Consider the following 19270-nt stretch of genomic DNA (forward strand, 5'->3'; position numbering starts at 1 on the left):
ATGTAGATCAAACAAACAAGCAGTGTAGTCAAAGATTCTTTATCAACATTCATTTCTTACAGATGCACAACTGTTCTCTCATTTCAATTCCCTTACAAACATGATTGATGCATGTGCTTCCATCCCCTAAACATCATACTGATAGTTATCATAAATGTACCTCGATATGTGCTATTCCTAGTTAGTTACAAGTATATCAATCTAAATTCACAAACTGATATACATACATACAGCACATAAATACTTAACTATTTAACAGTCTTATGGCTTGGGGGTAGAATCTGTTCAGGGTCCTGTTGGTTCCAGACTTTGTGCATCGGTACTGCTTGCCGTGTGGTAGCAGAGGGAACAGTCTATGACTTGGGTGGCTGAATTGTTTGACCATTTTTTGGGGCCTTCCTCTGACACCGCCTGGTATTGAGGTCCTGGGTGGCAGGGAGCTCGGCCCCAGTGATTTACTGGGCGATCCACACTGCTCTCTGTAGCGCCTTGTGGTCAGATGCCAAGCAGTTGCCATACCAAGCGGTGATGCAGCCAGTCAAGATGCTCTCAGTTGCTCAGCTGTACAACTTTCTGAGGATCCGAGGGCCCAAGCCACATTTTTTCAGCCTCCTGAGGGGAAGACGTGTTGTCGTGCCCTCTTCACAACTTGGTGTGTGTGGACCATGATAGATCCTGTGTGTGTGGACCATGATAGATCCTGTGTGTGTGGACCATGATAGATCCTGTGTGTTTGTATATCACAAACTGATATACATACAGCACATAAATACTTCACATCATGTGCTCTACATATAATAGTGTCTATTGGTCCAGACAAAATAGTTGGTTCAATCTCAACCAAATACTAGCAAGATGGACAGTACAGTAGTTCCTTCATATGGCCGATCAATTTGTTGCCTAGTGCTCAAACAGTGACTCAGACTCGGTTCTCCCTTTGTATTCTGTTCTGCTGGTGTGTGTGTGGGAGGGAATCCAGGCCAACTGTATACTGGCAGCTGAGGATCTCATTCCTCCTCTGTTGTACTGGATGACACTTCTATCATCCACAGTCTCCTCCCGTGGTGTCGCTGACTTTCTCCCTGAATAGGAGAGGCGTGTGTCAAATAAAAGGAGATGATGATTGGATATTGGTTCATGGCGCTGTTAGTGGGCTTCAGTACCCATGGAGGGACACAGGTGAACTGCTCAGTGCTCAGTTCCCCCCAGACACCAGGGAGGTGGGTAGAGATGGCTGCCTCCGCCTCATCTCCTGCTGCAGCTGCTCCTTCAGAGTGGACACCTGTGGGACGGACAAACAGACAGACGAGGTCAGGGACAGACATTAAGGGTATGTCTTCTTGCCCTTTGACCTCATGGCTGTATCTACCTGCTCCTCCAGCCCTTTGACCCGGTGGCGGTGGGCTCTCTCCCGGGCGGCCAGGGTCCTCTCTGCCTCCCTCTGGGCGACCCTCAGCCTCTCCGCCTCACGCATCACCTCGTCACGCTGCCTCACAGAGCTCTCACTCACATTGTGGGACTGCTCCATCTCAGCCAGCTGGGCCTGGATACACAGAGAAATATATATACACAGATAAAGGAGTGTTAGTCACTGGGCCTCAGCAACACCAAGTCACAGTGTTAATGACATGGTGTCACACCGACAAACCCAAATCCCAGACAGAGACATGTCTCAGTGTTAACAACACAGGGTTGGGGTCATTTTCTAGATGCTAATAAGAGGTATGTCAACACTACATGGGATACCATAAACACACAGCTGGTGGGGCTGGGAGAGGTCTGACGACAAATGGTTAATAGCCCATCTGGTGGTGGTCACTGGTCACTTGACGTCTGCTTCTTGATTGGCTGACACAATGAAAGGAAAAGCTATTCTCATGGCTCACATGCATGACCTTGATAAATGAATGTAAACAAAGGATTGAAAGAGAATCTAAAATGGACTAATCAGTAATATACAGTGCCTTCGGAAAGTATTCAAACCCCTCGACTTTTCCCACATTTTGTTACGTTACAGTCTTATTCTAAAATGGATTTAAAAAAATCTTCAGCAATCGACACACAATACCCCATAATGACAAAGCAAAAACAGTTTTAGACATTTTTGCAAATGTATTTTAAAATAAAAAACAAAAATGCATTATTTACATAAGTATTCAGACCCTTTGCTATGTGACTCAAAATTGAGCTCCAGTGCATCCTGTTTCCATTGATTATCCAGGTACAGATCTGGGGAAGGGTACCAAAAAATGTCTGCAGCATTGAAGGTGCCCAAAAACACAGTGGCCTCCATCATTCTTAAATGCAAGACTTTTGGAACCACCAAGACTCTTTCTAGTGCTGGCCGCCTGGCCAAACTGAGCAATCGGGGGAGGTGACCAAGAACCCGATGGTCACTCTGACAGAGCTCTAGAGTTCCTCTGTGGAGATGGGCGAACCTTCCAGAAGGACAACCATCTCTGCAGCACTCCACCAATCAGGCCTTTATGATAGAGTGGCCAGACGGAAGCCACTCCTCAGTAAAAAGTTTCCCGAAAGGCATCTAAAGACTTTCAGACCTTGAGAAACACGATTCTCTGGTCTGATGAAACCAGGATGGAACTCTTTGGCCTGAATGCCAAGCGTCACTTCTGGAGGAAACCTGGCACCATCCCTACGGTGGAGCATGGTGGTGGCAGCATCATGCTGTGGGGATATTTTTCAGCGGCAGGAACTGGGAGACAAGTCAGGATCGAGGCAAAGATGAACGGATAAAGTACAGAGAGATCCTTGATGAAAACCTGCTTCAGAGCGCTCAGGACCTAAGACTGGGGTGAAGGTTCACCTTCTAACAGGACAACGACCCTAAGCACACAGACAAGACAACACAGGAGTGGCTTTGGGACAAGTCTCTGAATGTCCTTGAGTGGCCCGGCCAGAGCCCGGACGTGAACCCGATAAAACATCTCTGGAGAGACCTGAAAATAGCTGTGCAGCAACGCTCCCCATCCAACCTGACATACATTGAGAGGATCTGCAGAGAAGAATGGGAGAAACTCCACAAATACAGGTGTGTCAAACTTGTAGCATGATACCCAAGAAGACTCAAGGCTCTAATCACTGCCGAAGGTGCTTCAACAAAGTACCGAGTAAAGGGTCTGAATACTTATGCAAATGTATGTATCAGTTTTTTATTTGGAATCAATTAGCAAACATTTCTCAAATCCTGTTTTTGCTGCTGTCATTATGGGGTATTGTGTGTAAACCGATGAGGGAAAAAAACAATTTAATACATTTTAGAATAAGGCTATAACGTACCAAAGTGTGGAAAAAGTCAATGGGTCTGAATACTTTCCAAAGGCACCGTATTCTGAATAGTAGCCTCTTAAAAATGAAATCAAAAGCAAATGAGAACCCGCAGAACCCTATTCAACAGTGCCCTCCTAGCTAAGCTATTTCATGTTGTTTTCATACTACATTTATTTTCAACAAGTTGTGCACGTTCTTGTAAAACCCTCTTAACTTCATCTGTAACAGAAACCATAGGGGTCCAGATCAAGAACAAACAAGCCAAACAATTCTGCTCAACATTAGGTGTGTAACTATCAGCAGATGCATTCCGAGCGAGGGCCCGGGGCTACAGCCATTTTGTACTGATCCCAACTCACATGCATGAGGTTTCATTTGGCTGCCTTTAAAGGGAGCTCAGGGAACAACAGAAAGGCGCTGTGGGAGGGTTAAACTAATGAAAAAGAATGTACAATAATCTGCAACAAAAGCACTGTCTCGCCTGACTAACCCCTCACCTGAACTGAGAATTTCAGAGTAAAAACTACCAAGAAGAACACACTAGCCTCGTCTTCTATTACAGGACATTCTGCTTATGGTGATCAACTGCTTATGGTGATCAACTGCTTTTAGTGATAGAGGCTATGGTGATCAACTGCTTATAGTGATAGAGGTTATGGTGATCAACTGCTTATAGTGATCAACTGCTTATGGTGATCAACTGCTTATAGTGATAGAGGTTATGGTGATCAACTGCTTATAGTGATAGAGGTTATGGTGATCAACTGCTTATAGTGATAGAGGTTATGGTGATCAACTGCTTATAGTGATAGAGGTTATGGTGATCAACTGCTTATAGTGTTAGAGGCTATGGTGATCAACTGCTTATAGTGTTAGAGGCTATGGTGATCAACTGCTTATAGTGTTAGAGGTTATGGTGATCAACTGCTTATAGTGATCAACTGCTTATGGTGATCAACTGCTTATAGTGATAGAGGTTATGGTGATCAACTGCTTATAGTGATAGAGGTTATGGTGATCAACTGCTTATAGTGATAGAGGCTATGGTGATCAACTGCTTATAGTGATAGAGGTTATGGTGATCAACTGCTTATAGTGATAGAGGCTATGGTGATCAACTGCTTATAGTGTTAGAGGTTATGGTGATCAACTGCTTATAGTGATCAACTGCTTATGGTGATCAACTGCTTATAGTGATAGAGGTTATGGTGATCAACTGCTTATAGTGATAGAGGTTATGGTGATCAACTGCTTATAGTGATCAACTGCTTATAGTATTAAAATTGTTCTGCATGGATTTGATCACTCAAAGAGTGCACTGACTGTATAACAATCACTTGAGAAATAGACACTCACCATAGAAAAAGTGATCTTCTTTCTTACATCCACCAACTCCTCCTTCCACAAAGCAGCCAAATAAAGAATAAACACCTCCAACATCAGCCAATCACGTCAGTAAATGAGGTTTGTTATTGTGGTTTGACTAGAAGATAAGTAGGGGAGAGGTTAAGTCTATTGGACCTTACTTTGATGAATGCTGTGCATTATCAAATGATTCAAATTGTATTCTGAGTTTGACCCCAGAAAAAGACTGGCGGGTGACTAGGGAAAATGGTAATATCAATAATGATTATCTCATTACCATATTCCAGATACAGTTCATGGCCTTTTTGGTCTCAAACTGAATTTGTTGTGATACTGACCCACACAGAAACCCAACTGACTGACACAATTAACTAAAGGCTGAATGAATAACTAAATCTAGACTCCTTTGATAATTCTGCCAAAGGGGAAATAAGCAGAATGACAAACTCAAATGCTGAAACTGAACTAGGGCTGGGTGATGGTATGAAGGTATTTGATGTTTCTGAATAATAAAATCAGCAAAAAAAGAAACGTCCCTTTTTCAGGACCCTGTCTTTCAAAGATAATTAAATCTAAATAACTTCACAGATCTTCATTGTAAAGGGTTTAAACACTGTTTCCCATGCTTGTTCAATGAACCACAAACAATTAATGAACATGCACCTGTGCAACGGTCGTTAAGACACTAACAGCTTACAGACGGTAGGCAATTAAGGTCAGTTATGAAAACTTAGGACACTAAAGAAGCCTTTCTACTGACTGAAAAACACCAAAAGAAAGATGCCCAGGGTCCCTGCTCATTTGCGTGAAGGTGCCTTAGCATGCTGCAAGGAGGCATGAGGACTGCAGATGTGACCAGGGCAATAAATTGCAATGTCCGTACTGTGAGACGCCTAAGACAGTGCTACAGGGAGACAGGACAGCTGATCATCCTCGCAGTGGCAGACCACGTGTAACACCTGCACAGGATCGGTACATCCGAACATCAAACCTGCGGGACAGGTACAGGATGGCAACAACAACTGCCTGAGTTACACCAGGAATGCACAATCCCTCCATCAGTGCTCAGAATGGCCGCAAAAGGCTGAGAGAGGCTGGACTGGGGGAATGTAGGCCTGTTGTAAGGCAGGTCCTCACCAGACATCACCGGCAACAATGTCGTCTATGGGCACAAACCCACCGTCACTGGACCAGACAGAACTGGCAAAAGTGCTCTTCACTGACGAGTCGCGATTTTGTCTCTCCAGGGGTGATGGTCAGATTCACGTTTATCGTCGAAGGAATGAGCGTTACACCGAGGCCTGTACTCTGGAGCGGGATCGATTTGGAGGTGGAGGGTCCGTCATGGTCTGGGGCGGTGTGTCACAGCATTATCGGACATCACCGGCAACAATGTCGTCTATGGGCACAAACCCACCGTCACTGGACCACTCATTCATATTTAAATGCTGATGAGTTTGTTGTCTTTGCAGGCAATCTCAATGCTGTGCGTTACAGGGAAGACATCCTCCTCCCTCATGTGGTACCCTTCCTAAAGGCTCATGCTGACATGACCCTCCAGCATGACAATGCCACCAGCCATTCTGCTCGTTTTGTGGGTGATTTCCTGCAAGACAGGAATGTCAGTGTTCTGCCATGGCCAGCAAAGAGCCTGGATCTCAATCCCATCGAGCACGTCTGGGACCTGTTGGTTCCGAGGGTGAGGGCTAGGGCCAATCCCCCATAAATGTCAGGGAACTTGCAGGTGCCTTGGTGGAAGAGTAGGGTAACATCTCACAGCAAGAATTGGCAAATCTGGTGCAGTCCATGAGAAGGAGATGCACTGCAGGACTTAATGCAGCTGGTGGCCACACCAGATACTGACTGTTACTTTTGATTTTGACCCCCCCCTTTGTTCAGGGACACATTATTAAATTTCTGTTAGTCACATGTCTGTGGAACTTGTTCAGTTTATGTCTCAGTTGTTGAATATTGTTATGTTCATACAAATATTTACACATGTTAAGTTTGCTGAAAATAAACACAGTTGACAGTGCGAGGACGTTTATTTTTTTGCTGAGTTTACAAGTTCTAAATATGTTTTATGAGTAGCGCAACTTGTCATTTCATTTAGCAATGTATACAAATATTGTTATAGAATCCATACCGGTATGTGGATCAATAACGGTATTCATGATATACCACCTAGCTCTAAACTGAATCCACATTTTCTCTCCTGTCACCTTTCAGACAAGCGTGAAATCAACAGCAGCCGAGGAAACACACTCAGTGGTAGTGCTCAACATGGTCAATGTCACCTCACTATTATCTTAAAGTTAGCCTTCCTTTGCCTGACCCAATGGTCTTCACATAGAAGTTTCCAAGTCTTAACATTTGGGGTTGTCCCACTTTCTGTAGGTTAGGGAGTCTCAGTGTTTCTCCAATGCCTGTATTGCTCTGCCTACCTGTATCAGTGCTATGTCTCTCTGTATCTGTCTGTCTACCTGTATCAGTGCTATGTCTCTCTGTATCTGTCTGTCTACCTGTATCAGTGCTATGTCTCTCTGTATCTGTCTGTCTACCTGTAGCAGTGCTATGTCTCTCTGTATCTCTCTGTCTACCTGTATCAGTGCTATGTCTCTCTGCATCTGTCTGTCTACCTGTAGCAGTGCCATGTGTCTGCATCTCTCTGTAACAGTGCTATGTCTCTCTGTATCTGTCTGTCTACCTGTAGCAGTGCCATGTGTCTGTATCTCTCTGCCTACCTGTAGTAGTGCTATGTGTCTGCATCTCTCTGTCTACCTGTAGTAGTGCTATGTGTCTGCATCTCTCTGTCTACCTGTATCAGTGCTATGTCTCTCTGCATCTCTCTGTCTACCTGTAGCAGTGCTATGTGTCTGCATCTCTCTGTCTACCTGTAGTAGTGCTATGTGTCTGCATCTCTCTGTCTACCTGTAGTAGTGCTATGTGTCTGCATCTCTCTGTCTACCTGTAGCAGTGCTATGTGTCTGCATCTCTCTGTCTACCTGTAGTAGTGCTATGTGTCTGCATCTCTCTGTCTACCTGTAGTAGTGCTATGTGTCTGCATCTCTCTGTCTACCTGTATCAGTGCTATGTCTCTCTGCATCTCTCTGTCTACCTGTAGCAGTGCTATGTGTCTGCATCTCTCTGTCTACCTGTAGTAGTGCTATGTGTCTGCATCTCTCTGTCTACCTGTAGTAGTGCTATGTGTCTGCATCTCTCTGTCTACCTGTAGTAGTGCTATGTGTCTGCATCTCTCTGTCTACCTGTATCAGTGCTATGTCTCTCTGCATCTCTCTGTCTACCTGTAGCAGTGCTATGTGTCTGCATCTCTCTGTCTACCTGTAGTAGTGCTATGTGTCTGCATCTCTCTGTCTACCTGTAGTAGTGCTATGTGTCTGCATCTCTCTGTCTACCTGTAGTAGTGCTATGTGTCTGCATCTCTCTGCCTACCTGTAGCAGTGCTATGTGTCTCTGTGTCTCCTGCCTACCTGTAGCAGTGCTATGTGTCTCTGTGTCTCCTGCCTACCTGTAGCAGTGCTATGTGTCTGCATCTCTCTGCCTACCTGTAGTAGTGCTATGTCTCTCTGTATCTCTCTGTCTACCTGTAACAGTGCTATGTGTCTCTGTGTCTCCTGCCTACCTGTAGCAGTGCTATGTGTCTGCATCTCTCTGTCTACCTGTAATAGTGCTATGTGTCTCTGTGTCTCCTGCCTACCTGTAACAGTGCTATGTGTCTATGTGTCTCCTGTGTACCTGTAGCAGTGCTATGTGTCTATGTGTCTCCTGCCTACCTGTAGCAGTGCTATGTGTCTCTGTGTCTCCTGCCTACCTGTAGCAGTGCTATGTGTCTGCATCTCTCTGCCTACCTGTAGTAGTGCTATGTCTCTCTGTATCTCTCTGTCTACCTGTAACAGTGCTATGTGTCTCTGTGTCTCCTGCCTACCTGTAGCAGTGCTATGTGTCTGCATCTCTCTGTCTACCTGTAATAGTGCTATGTGTCTCTGTGTCTCCTGCCTACCTGTAACAGTGCTATGTGTCTATGTGTCTCCTGTGTACCTGTAGCAGTGCTATGTGTCTATGTGTCTCCTGCCTACCTGTAGCAGTGCTATGTGTCTCTGTGTCTCCTGCCTACCTGTAGCAGTGCTATGTGTCTCTGTGTCTCCTGCCTACCTGTAACAGTGCTATGTGTTTCTGTGTCTCCTGCCTACCTGTAGCAGTGCTATGTGTCTCTGTGTCTCCTGCCTACCTGTAACAGTGCTATGTGTCTCTGTGTCTCCTGCCTACCTGTAGCAGTGCTATCTGTCTCTGTGTCTCCTGCCTACCTGTAGCAGTGCTATGTGTCTGTGTCTCCTGCCTACCTGTAGCAGTGCTATGTGTCTATGTGTCTCCTGCCTACCTGTAACAGTGCTATGCGTCTCTGTGTCTCCTGCCTACCTGTAGCAGTGCTATGTGTCTCTGTGTCTCCTGCCTACCTGTAACAGTGCTATGTGTCTCTGTGTCTCCTGCCTACCTGTAACAGTGCTATGTGTCTCTGTGTCTCCTGCCTACCTGTAACAGTGCTATGTGTCTCTGTGTCTCCTGCCTACCTGTAACAGTGCTATCTGTCTCTGTGTCTCCTGCCTACCCGTAGCAGTGCTATGTGTCTATGTGTCTCCTGCCTACCTGTAACAGTGCTATCTGTCTCTGTGTCTCCTGCCTACCTGTAACAGTGCTATCTGTCTCCTGCCTACCTGTAACAGTGCTATCTGTCTCTGTGTCTCCTGCCTACCTGTAGCAGTGCTATCTGTCTCTGTGTCTCCTGCCTACCTGTCGCAGTGCTATGTGTCTCTGTGTCTCCTGCCTACCTGTAACAGTGCTATGTGTCTCTGTGTCTCCTGCCTACCTGTAACAGTGCTATGTGTCTCTGTGTCTCCTGCCTACCTGTAACAGTGCTATCTGTCTCTGTGCGTCCTGCAGTTCCTGCTCTGCGGTGGTGAGGGAGCGATCCAGACGGCCTTTCTCTGCAGACAGACGCATGCTGCCCTCCTCTGTCTTTAGCTTCTGACGCTCCACCTGGAGAAACAGTCATACATGGTCAGAATCACCTCGATATCATTCAACAGTAGATATTGGGGTCAAAACAGCAGCCATCCCCACTGGCGCCGGCGAGGATGGCTGCCGTTTTACGGGCTCCTAACCACCTGTGCTATTTAGTTTGTTTTTTCGCATTGTTTGTAACTTATTTTGCACATAATGTTGCTGCTACCATCTCTTATGACCGAAAATAGCTTCTGGACATCAGAAGAGATTACTCACCTCAAACTAGACAAAGATATTTTCTTTAATGAGTCCGACGCAAAGGATATACTTCTTCCCCGAGACCAGGCCCAAATCCATGTCATTCGCATGAAGAAAAGACGGAGATACTGGGGGCAGAGGTCGTGGTGCCTTGTGAGAATTCGTCGGCGAGTGGGTAAACACCCACTACCATACGTCCTATTGGCCAACGTGAAATCACTGGAAAAAAACTGGATGATCTACGTTCAAGACTATCCTAGCAACCGGACATTAAAAACTGTCATATTTTATGTTTGACCGAGTCGTGGCTGAACAACGACACAGATAATATAGAGCTGGCTAGGTTTTCCATGCATCGGCAGGACAGAGCATATATACGTCTGGTAAAACAAGGGGCGGGGGTGTGTATCTATTTGTCAATAACAGCTGGTACACGAAGTCTCAAGATATTGCTCGCCTGAGGTAGAGTACCCCATGATAAACTGTAGACCACACTAACTATCGAGTGAGTTCTCATCCATATTATTCGTAGCTGTCTATTTACCATCACAAACCGATGCTGGCACTAGGACCGCACTCAACGAGCTGTATAAGTCCATAAGCAAACAAGAAAATGCTCATCCAAAAGCGGCGCTTCCAGTGGCCGGGGACTTTAATGCAGGCAAACTTAAATCCGTTTTACCTCATTTCTACCAGCATGTGCAACCAGAGGGGGAAAAAAAACCTCTAGACCACCTTTACGCCACACACAGAGGTGCATACAAAGCTCTCCCTCGCCCTCCATCTGTCCATAATTCTATTCTCCTGATTCCTGCTTACAAGCTAAAATTAAAGCAGGAAGTACCAGTGACTCGCTCAATACGGAAGTGGTCAGATGACGCAGATGCTACAGAACTTGTTTTGCTAGCACAGACTGGAATATGTTCCAGGATTCATCCAATGGCATTGAGGACTACAAAGGGAAACCCAGCCGTGAGCTGTCCAGTGACGCGAGTCTACCAGACGAGCTAAATGCCTTTTATGCTCGCTTCGAGGCAAGCAACACTGAAGCATGCATGAGAGCACCAGCTGTACTCAGAGCATGCACGGACCAACTGGCAAGTTTCTTCACTGACATTTTCAACCTCTCCCTGCACGAGTCTGTAATACCTACGTGTCAATCAGACCACCATAATCCATGTGCCAAAGAAAGTGAAGGTGAAATGACTACCGCCCCGTAGCACTCAAGTTGGTAGCCATGAAGTGCTTTGAAAGGCTGGTCATGGCTCACGACGGCAGGTAGCCTAGTGGTTAGAGCGTTGGGCCAGTAACCGAAAGATCAAATCCCTGAGCTGACAAGGTAAAACAAAAAAATCGGTCATTCTGCCCCAGAACAAGGCAGTTAAACCCACTGTTCCCCGGTAGGCCGTCATTGTAAATAAGAATTTGTTCTTAACTGACTTGCCTAGTTAAATAAAGGTTCAATTTAAAAAAATTAAATAAAAACATCAACTCCATCATCCTGGAAAACCTTGACCCACTCCAATTCGCCTACTGCCTAAACAGATCCTCAGATGACGCAATCTCAACTCCACTCCACACTGCCCTTTCCCACCTGGACAAAAGGAACACCTATGTGAGAATGCTGTTCATTTACTACAATTAAGCGTTCAACACCATAGTGCCCACAAACCTCATCACTGAGCTAAGGACCCTGGGACTAAACACCATCTGCAACTGGATCCTGGACTTCCTGATGGTGGTAAGAGTAGGCACAAACACTTCTGCCACGCTGATCCTCAACAATGGGGTCTCCTCAGGGGTGCATGCTTAGTCCCCTCCTGTACTCCCTGTTCACCCACAACTGCGTTGCCAAGCACGACTCCAACACCATCACTAAGTTTGCTGACGAAACAACAGTGGTAGGGTTGATCACCGACAACGATGAGACAGCCTATAGGGAGGAGGTCAGAAACCTGGCAGTGTGGTGCCAGGACAACAACCTCTCCCTCAATGTGAGCAAGACAAAGGAGCTGATTGTGGACTATAACATCAATTGGGCTGTAGTGGAACGGGCCGAGAGTTTCAAGTTCCTTGGTGTCCACATCATCAACAAACTATCATGGTCCAAACACACCAAGACAGTCGTGAAAAGGCCACGACAACACCTTTCCCCCTCAGCATCCTAACCGGTTGCATCACCGCCTGGTATGGCAACTGCTTGGCATCAGACCATAAGGCGCTACAGAGGGTAGTGTGAACGGCTCAGTACATCACTTGGGCCAAGCCTCCTGCCATCCAGGACCTATATACTAGGCGGTGTCAGAGGAAGGCCCAAAAAATGGTCAAAGACTCCAGTCACCCAAATTGTATTTTTTACTTGAATTTATTTAGTAAATATTTTCTTAACTCTATTTCTTGAACTGCATTGTTGTTACGGGCTTGTAATTAAGCATTTCACTGTAAGGTCTAGACCTGTTGTATTCGGTGCATGTGACAAATAAAATTTGATTTCCATGTTTAATCCAGTTAATTGAGGAAGTTAATTGAAAACCGGCCATTATTAGAGGATTTTTTAATTCATGAATTGCATTTAAATTCACTTCCTGAATTGAACTGATTGAAAATCAATACGCCCAACTTTTTTCGACAGTCATCATATTCATCTAGGGGCTTGTAAGTAAGCATTTCACTGTAATGTCTACACCTGTTGTATTTGGCGCATGTGACAAATACAATTTGATATTGAAATTCCTAATGTTCTGTGTGTGGTTCATATTTCTCTCACTCCTGTCTCACCTTGTCCAGTGTATTTCTCAGTGCGTTTTTGTCCTTCTCCAGGCGGACGGCCTGTCTCTCTGCATCCTTCTTCTCTGTCTCCAGCATGGCCACAGCCCTCTGCAGCCCCCGCAGCCTCTCCTCTGCAGACACCCTCTCTGTCTGGGCAGACTGGGCACTGCGCTGGGCTTCTGTCAGACTGGCAGACCGCTGACGCAGGGCCTAAAGGAGAGACAGGGTGAGGGAACAGCTATACAGATGAGATACAGGCCTATGTCTCCCGCTCTTTTTCGTTACATTTTTAAAAATGTAAATTCTTCACATGCCCCTGCTATGTCCTTACCACTCTCCTCCTGTGTGTGTGTATAAGGTTAGTGTTGAGGAAATTATTATGTATGAGCAAAAGTCTCTCTCTTTCATTCTCGTTCTTTCTCTCCTTCTCACCTCCTGTGTGTGAGCCAGCTCTGCCTCCAGCTCTCCTCGTCTCAGGTCGCTCTGAGTCAGCTCAGTCTGTAGGCTCTGGACGCGCTCAGTGAGGGCCGTCATGTCTCTCTTCCCGTCCGTTAGGGACGCCCGCGCTCCATCCACTCGCTCCTGAAAACAGCAACATTCAGTTTCATGGGTTAAATCTAGACTACACATTACAATTTGCTCTAATCTTATTTAAATTACAGGGATGAGCCTTGACAAAAACAAACACTTGAATTTCAGCCCACTGTCCTATCAATGATTCCTCCTCCACCTACCTGTAGATGCCTGCGGTCCTGCTCGGCCAGCCCCAGGGTCTTCTGCAGTGCGACAAGGCGCCCCTGGGTGGCGCTGTGGGAAACGGTGGCCTCCTGGAGGCTCTGGGAAAGGCTCTGGTTCTTCTCTCTGAGACAGACCTCTCCCTCCTGGGCTTTAGACAAAGCCTGGCTCAGCCTGTCCAACTCTCTCTGGAGCGACGTCACACAGCTCTCCCCCTCCGCCACCTGGGACAGATGTACAACACAGTGTGTGAGTGGTTTAAGTCAGTGTGTCTTAGTGTGTCTTAGTGTGTTTCCATTTAAAGCTGGTTAAATCTCAGCATGCCGTGCCTCTATCGAGGGTGTACTTGTTCCTCTATAGTAGATTGATTGATTGTTCATTCAGTGCGCTACCTGTTTGACTAGTGCATCATGGCGCTCCTGGGTGGCCTGGTTCTCGGCCTCCCTGTCCCCCAGGCTCAGTTTGAGTCTCTGCAGCTCCCCTTCCAGGCTGCGTCTCCCCAGCTCCACCCTGGTCCCCCGGGCCTCGGCAGCCTCCAGGGCCTCCCGCAGACGCCTCCGCTCAGCCTCCAGACGCACCTCGCCCGCACGCTGCTTACTCAACTGGTCCTACAGGTAGGGAGGGAGGGGAGAGGAGAGTGAGGTGAGAGAAAGGGGTAGAGAATGAGAGAGTGACAGAAAGAGAAGGAGAGAGCTAAAAGAGATGAAACTGGCAGACTGGCAGTCACATCAAGGTCACATGTCAAAGCAAGCCAGCCAGTCCATACAGTTACAGTATGTCATGGTGACCCAGTCTGGCAGCAGAATGGCTGCTCTGTAGAGATATAGAACTAGACACGAGGGGAAAACAGAGACACTCCACAAACACACTCTCAGAGAGGCCAGATAGACATAGACACACAGACAGACAGTTGATCCACAGATGGCCACATCCCTTCGTTCTTCTCTCAACTCTCCATAATGTTGAAATCCACCTTGCTCCCGAACTTCCTCCCCTCTCTTTCCAGCAACATAAATCATTTGCGTCTTTTCCCAGGAATAGTCTATTAAATGATCTACTATTTGATTCTGTGGCTCCTAACTATAATCTCTATAATCATAAATACCTACCCTCCTTTCCCTTCATTCGTCATTTCCATTGCACTTTATCCCACTAACCCTCTCAATCACTCTATTTCCTTCTCACACAGCCAGTCCATTTCTCTCCCTCTTTCCCCATGCTCCCTCTGTTGTCGGCTATGGGGAGTGTTTTCAAGGGTGGTGTGAGGGTTGGACTTAGAGGACTGGACATATGGACAGTTGCTTTGCCCAGAAATATGACACGGAGTTTTGTTTAATGACTCAGTATTCTGTGGCATCTGTTATGACAGTTTTCTGCTTCCACCTAGTGCTTCCTGCAGGGTCACCGTATGGCAGGTCAGTGGTCAGCACTGTGTGTTAGCAGACACTAGAATCCTTGTCAGGGAAGATATTCTACAGTAAGTATGTGTGCGTGTATGTCTACCTGTGTGTGTTTTTTCTCCGTCTCGGCAGTCTGCAGGGCTCTCTCCAGCTCCTTGACTCTGTCAGTGAGGGCCCTCCTCTCCCTCTCTCCCCTCCTCACCGTCTCCTCCTGCTGCTGGAGCATGGCCTGGGTCGAGCTCAGACGCCCGTCAACACCACGCTTACCTGGACGGAAACACACAGACAGTCACAACACTGGAGCATTCACAGACAAGGTCTTTATGCTAACGTGTTCCTAATGTGTGCTCTCCCCGGGTCTTTGTATGTCTGTCAATGACTTCACTGTGTAAATTATTCTCTTGGCCTTCTTATGGTTTGCGTGTGTGCGACATGTGTATGTGTCTCACCCTCCTGGCACTCCTGCAGTGTGTTATGTAGCTGAGAGAGGCGGTTCTGGGCGGAGTCTCTCTCCCCTGTCACCTCCTCCAACTCTCTCTGTAGCGCCCCCAACTGGCAGCGAGCCTCGTCCTGAAAACCAACATCAGGAACACATTTCAACAACATGCCTTCAGACAATCTGACAGACTTTTAGCATTTCCTACAGTCACATATCAGTGCTGCAGAGATGTTTACAGCACAATGTTGTGATAATTCATCTACAAGTAAAGAGTGAAAAGGGACTTCAATCTGTTAGAATAGGAGAATGTGTATAACATCGAAATATGTGTACTGCTCTGCCCATGTAGTGTGGCTGTAGTACCCGGTCTCTCTGAGCTTCTCGGAGCTCCTGGAGGAAGTCTCTGAGGCCGCAGCGCAGCGTCTCAGGGTCCAGCTCAGGCAGGGGCATGGGGAGGGGGGTGTCACCCTGCTCTGGGGAGATAGGCCTTGAGCAGCCCAACGTGTTGTCAGGGGTCGAGCCTCCAAAATCTGGAAGAAAAGAGTATATACAGTATAACTCCTCACAATTTATGTCCCACTTTCACATTGACATGTTTTGTGATATATGAGCATTTTACCCTCACCTTTTGGGGGTGAAAGTGAGCAGCGTAGGGGCGAGAGGCTGCGGGGACGTGTAATGCTGCTGTAGGATGCTGCTGGGGGGCTCCCTCTGGGGCTCCTGCCCCTGCCCCCACTGGCACTTCTCCGGCCCCCCGCCCCAATGCCCAGCGTACGGGTCAGTGCCGACTGCAAGCTGCCCAGACGGAACTCCAGCTCCCTGCGTCCGGCCTCGGCCCGGGCCAGCTCTACCTCGGTGGCAGCCAGGCGGCCCTGGGCCTCGCTGAGCTGCAGGCTGGATTGGGTGAGGGAGTCCTGGGCTGTCTGAGCCCGCAGGGACAGGTTCCTGGCCTCATCCTGGAGCTTCTTCTCACAGCCCCGGGCATCCTGAAGCTGGGCCGTCAGCTCCCTCTCACATCCCCGCCAGCCTGACTCTGACTCTGTCAGACGCCTCTGGAGGATGGACAGCTGGAGGGAGGGAGGGAAGAGGAGGAGGGGGGAGGATAGAGATGGGAAGAGACGTACAGTACAGAGGGATGTGTAGAGGGCAGTTGATTAAGTTTTATGTTTAACCAAGCATAAATACAAGCTAACCTCTCACTCTACTACACCCAAACCTCTCCCTCCTCACCTCTTTCTTGATGGAAGTCCTGGCTGTGTCAGCCTCGGCCAGCTTCTGTTTGAGAGAGAAGATATCCCGCCCTCTCTCCTCCTCTCTCTGCTCCTCCAGGGAGAGACGCGTTTGCAACTCAGCCACCTCCCTCCCTTTCTGTTCCTTCTCTCCATCCAGTACCTTCACCTGATGGAGTGATCGAACGGAGGACAAGTTCTAGAATATGTCTAAGCCAAGGCCTGGAGTTTTTTTCTGGTAAGATCCAGTGGATAGCAAGAACTCAATGCCCTAGTGAAGTTTGAGTTCTCTACAGCAGGTAAGGTAAACCAATAAGTGTAAAAGAATAAACAAAGTGTTTCAGAGATGTGAGGGTATGTGTGACTGACCTGTCTGCGTAGCTCCTGCAGCTCTCTCCGGGCCTCCAGCCGTGACCTCTCCACCTCTCTCAGACAGCTGCGGAGCTCCGTCACCTCTCTCTGTGCAGATGACAGGCTCTCCTCCAGAACAGCCAGCCGCTGCTCCTTCTCCTCACACTGACGCTTCACACTGACACACATATTTTGTCCTTTAGTATACAGTAGATGCCTTCTGTGTATAATTTTTACTACCTAACAGAGAGTGATACTAGTATATTAACATTTGAAAGGTGACAATCAGGGTCAGAGGTATGCAGCTAAGTACTACCTGATTCTCTCAGTCTCTGCACTTTTCAGAGTCTCCCTCAGCTGGGTATTTGATAAGCTGAGTGTGTCTCTCTCCTTGGTGACATCAGTGAGAGTGCGCCGTAGCTCTACCCCATCCCTTCTGTACCCCTCCCCGGTGTCACGGGTTTGGTTGAGGCGCCTGTCCATCTCCAGCATGTCCCGCCTCACCTGGTCTCGGCTCTCCTCACTGGCTGAGAGAGAAGCTCTGCACTCCTCCAGCTGGAAGAGGAAGTTAGGGAGAGTGGTGAAGAAATGTTGAACCAGAAATGGTCACCGGCTCCATCCCTGACTCTAACCGCCTCTTACCTCTTTGAGGGCAGCATCAGTATGTGTCTGTAGGTCAGAGCTGTTCTCCTGCAACCGGTGCAGCTCCCGCTCATGAACACTGCCAGCCTCCTCCAGCTGAGAGCGAAGCTCCAGTAACTCACTGGTCAGAGCTCCCACTGTGGCCTGCCGACAAAGTCAGGGAAACTTTAATGTCTTTAAAAAAAGTTCACGGTAGTACAAAATGGGAACAGAGTTCTAAAACGGTCTATAATTACCCTCTCCTGTTCTTTGTAATGCGCTGCCTCTCTGGCCAGTCTGTCCAGCTCCAGGGTTGCAGTACCCAGCTCTGCCTGCAGGATGGACACTCTCTCAGACAGCAACGCTTTCTCTGCCTCCTTCTGGGACAGCATCTGAGAGGGAGAAAATAGAAAGGGCCTCTAGAAGTGGGGATATGGATCACAACCTCATGAGAGTAGTCATCTCTTATCCACATTTGCTCTGCACTTCATTACAGACAAATGTAACACAATGGTAAATCTAAGAACTGGCGGTAGTGCTATAGGTACAGGGGTGTAAGAAATATTTCTGCTATTTTCACTGCCGGAATTAAGAGTGCAATAGCTGCAGGTGGCTCGAAATGGCTAGGTTTTGATTAATAAACAAGTTGTAGGTGTGAGAAGGGCTTGGCAGCAGGTAGGGGCGGCAGGTAGCCTAGTGGTTTATAGTATTGGACTAGTACCGAAAGGTTGCAAGATCGACAAGCTAAAAATCTGTCGTTCTGCCTCTGAACAAGGCAGTTAACCCACTGTTCCTAGGCCGTCATTGAAAATAAGAATTTGTTCTTAACTGACTTGCCTAGTTAAATAGAGCTACAACGGTGTTTGTCAGACCATGAGACATCCCGAAAATCCGTCTTCTCATGAAAGCGCCAGAACGATTTGGCATACAAACTAATGAGACTCTCACGATAGTGTTCTCCGTTTTGCTCTACAACCCCCACAAAGGTAGCCCATGCAAATGAATGGATGTATGGAGGTAGTTTGTTCCAACAGAAATAAGGGGTTAAATATGTGTCCCAAAAAATATATATATTCCTGAGCTTTCTTATATCTCCTAGATACAGGACAGACACTTCTAAGCCTTATTCCTTATGATATATGTTTTTACTGAATTTTTTGTCCATTTATTATTGTGTTATTCAATGTGATTCAATGGGCTATAGTAGTAAAGGCCAAATTCAATATTTTATCAAATCATTTTTTTATATAATTGTTGATACCTAAAAGGGTCCTAAAATTCCAAATCAAATAGCTAAATGATCCATGGTTTGACCATCTTAAAACAATTACATATTTTAGCATTCCCCAACGGCTTAGACTTTTAGAGGTTTTAATCAACACATTCCATGGCTTAATACTGCATGTGCTTGTCTCAAGTTCTGTAGGTTACTGATGGTATTTGTGTTGCCCCCAACTTCAATTAGGCTGGGGGCACGGATTATTTTCGTCCTGGTCCATTGTGTATTTATATACTACAGTTTATTAAATAGCATACGCTACAGTAACGTGTAGGCTAATAGCAACAGTAAAAAAAACATTGAGTGTTTTCTTAATACCCTGTTTGGCATCAACGAGCTTAGCCTAACCTACATGTCTTTACGCATCGCACTTTTCCGTCTTTGGTAACCGGACGAGAGGCGCTCTTTGAAGATGGGGATGGATACTTGAACAAGCAAAATTAAGTATGCAGGTAGGCATATGTGTGTATGTTAAAGGATGTGCAGTACTGTATATTTTCAAATCAAGGCACTC

General features: G+C 46.9%; 1 protein-coding gene across 6 annotated transcripts in view; it reads right to left on the reverse strand.

Moving 5' to 3' along the window:
* Positions 1-23: 23 nt before the first annotated feature.
* Positions 24-19270, reverse strand: part of LOC129849002 (rootletin-like) — a 41208-nt gene continuing 21961 nt past the window's right edge. For 4 of the 6 annotated variants that reach the window (XM_055916107.1, XM_055916100.1, XM_055916091.1 and 1 more), the window contains exons 22-38: positions 17735-17869; positions 17499-17642; positions 17173-17411; positions 16875-17034; positions 16507-16674; positions 15902-16343; positions 15640-15806; positions 15287-15407; positions 14941-15104; positions 13830-14045; positions 13437-13661; positions 13135-13284; positions 12712-12912; positions 9577-9708; positions 4645-4686; positions 1370-1543; positions 24-1282 (exon numbers count right to left, since the gene is read on the reverse strand). In XM_055916107.1, the coding sequence (XP_055772082.1) occupies positions 1196-1282; positions 1370-1543; positions 4645-4686; positions 9577-9708; positions 12712-12912; positions 13135-13284; positions 13437-13661; positions 13830-14045; positions 14941-15104; positions 15287-15407; positions 15640-15806; positions 15902-16343; positions 16507-16674; positions 16875-17034; positions 17173-17411; positions 17499-17642; positions 17735-17869 (2967 nt within the window). In that variant the 3' untranslated portion in view covers positions 24-1195. The remainder of the gene's footprint in view (positions 1283-1369; positions 1544-4644; positions 4687-9576; positions 9709-12711; positions 12913-13134; positions 13285-13436; positions 13662-13829; positions 14046-14940; positions 15105-15286; positions 15408-15639; positions 15807-15901; positions 16344-16506; positions 16675-16874; positions 17035-17172; positions 17412-17498; positions 17643-17734; positions 17870-19270) is intronic. The other 2 variants (XM_055916097.1, XM_055916098.1) reach the window with 2 other exon arrangements.

The sequence above is a fragment of the Salvelinus fontinalis genome, chromosome 3 (genome assembly GCF_029448725.1).
Source record: "Salvelinus fontinalis isolate EN_2023a chromosome 3, ASM2944872v1, whole genome shotgun sequence".
NCBI classification, from domain to species: domain Eukaryota; kingdom Metazoa; phylum Chordata; class Actinopteri; order Salmoniformes; family Salmonidae; genus Salvelinus; species Salvelinus fontinalis.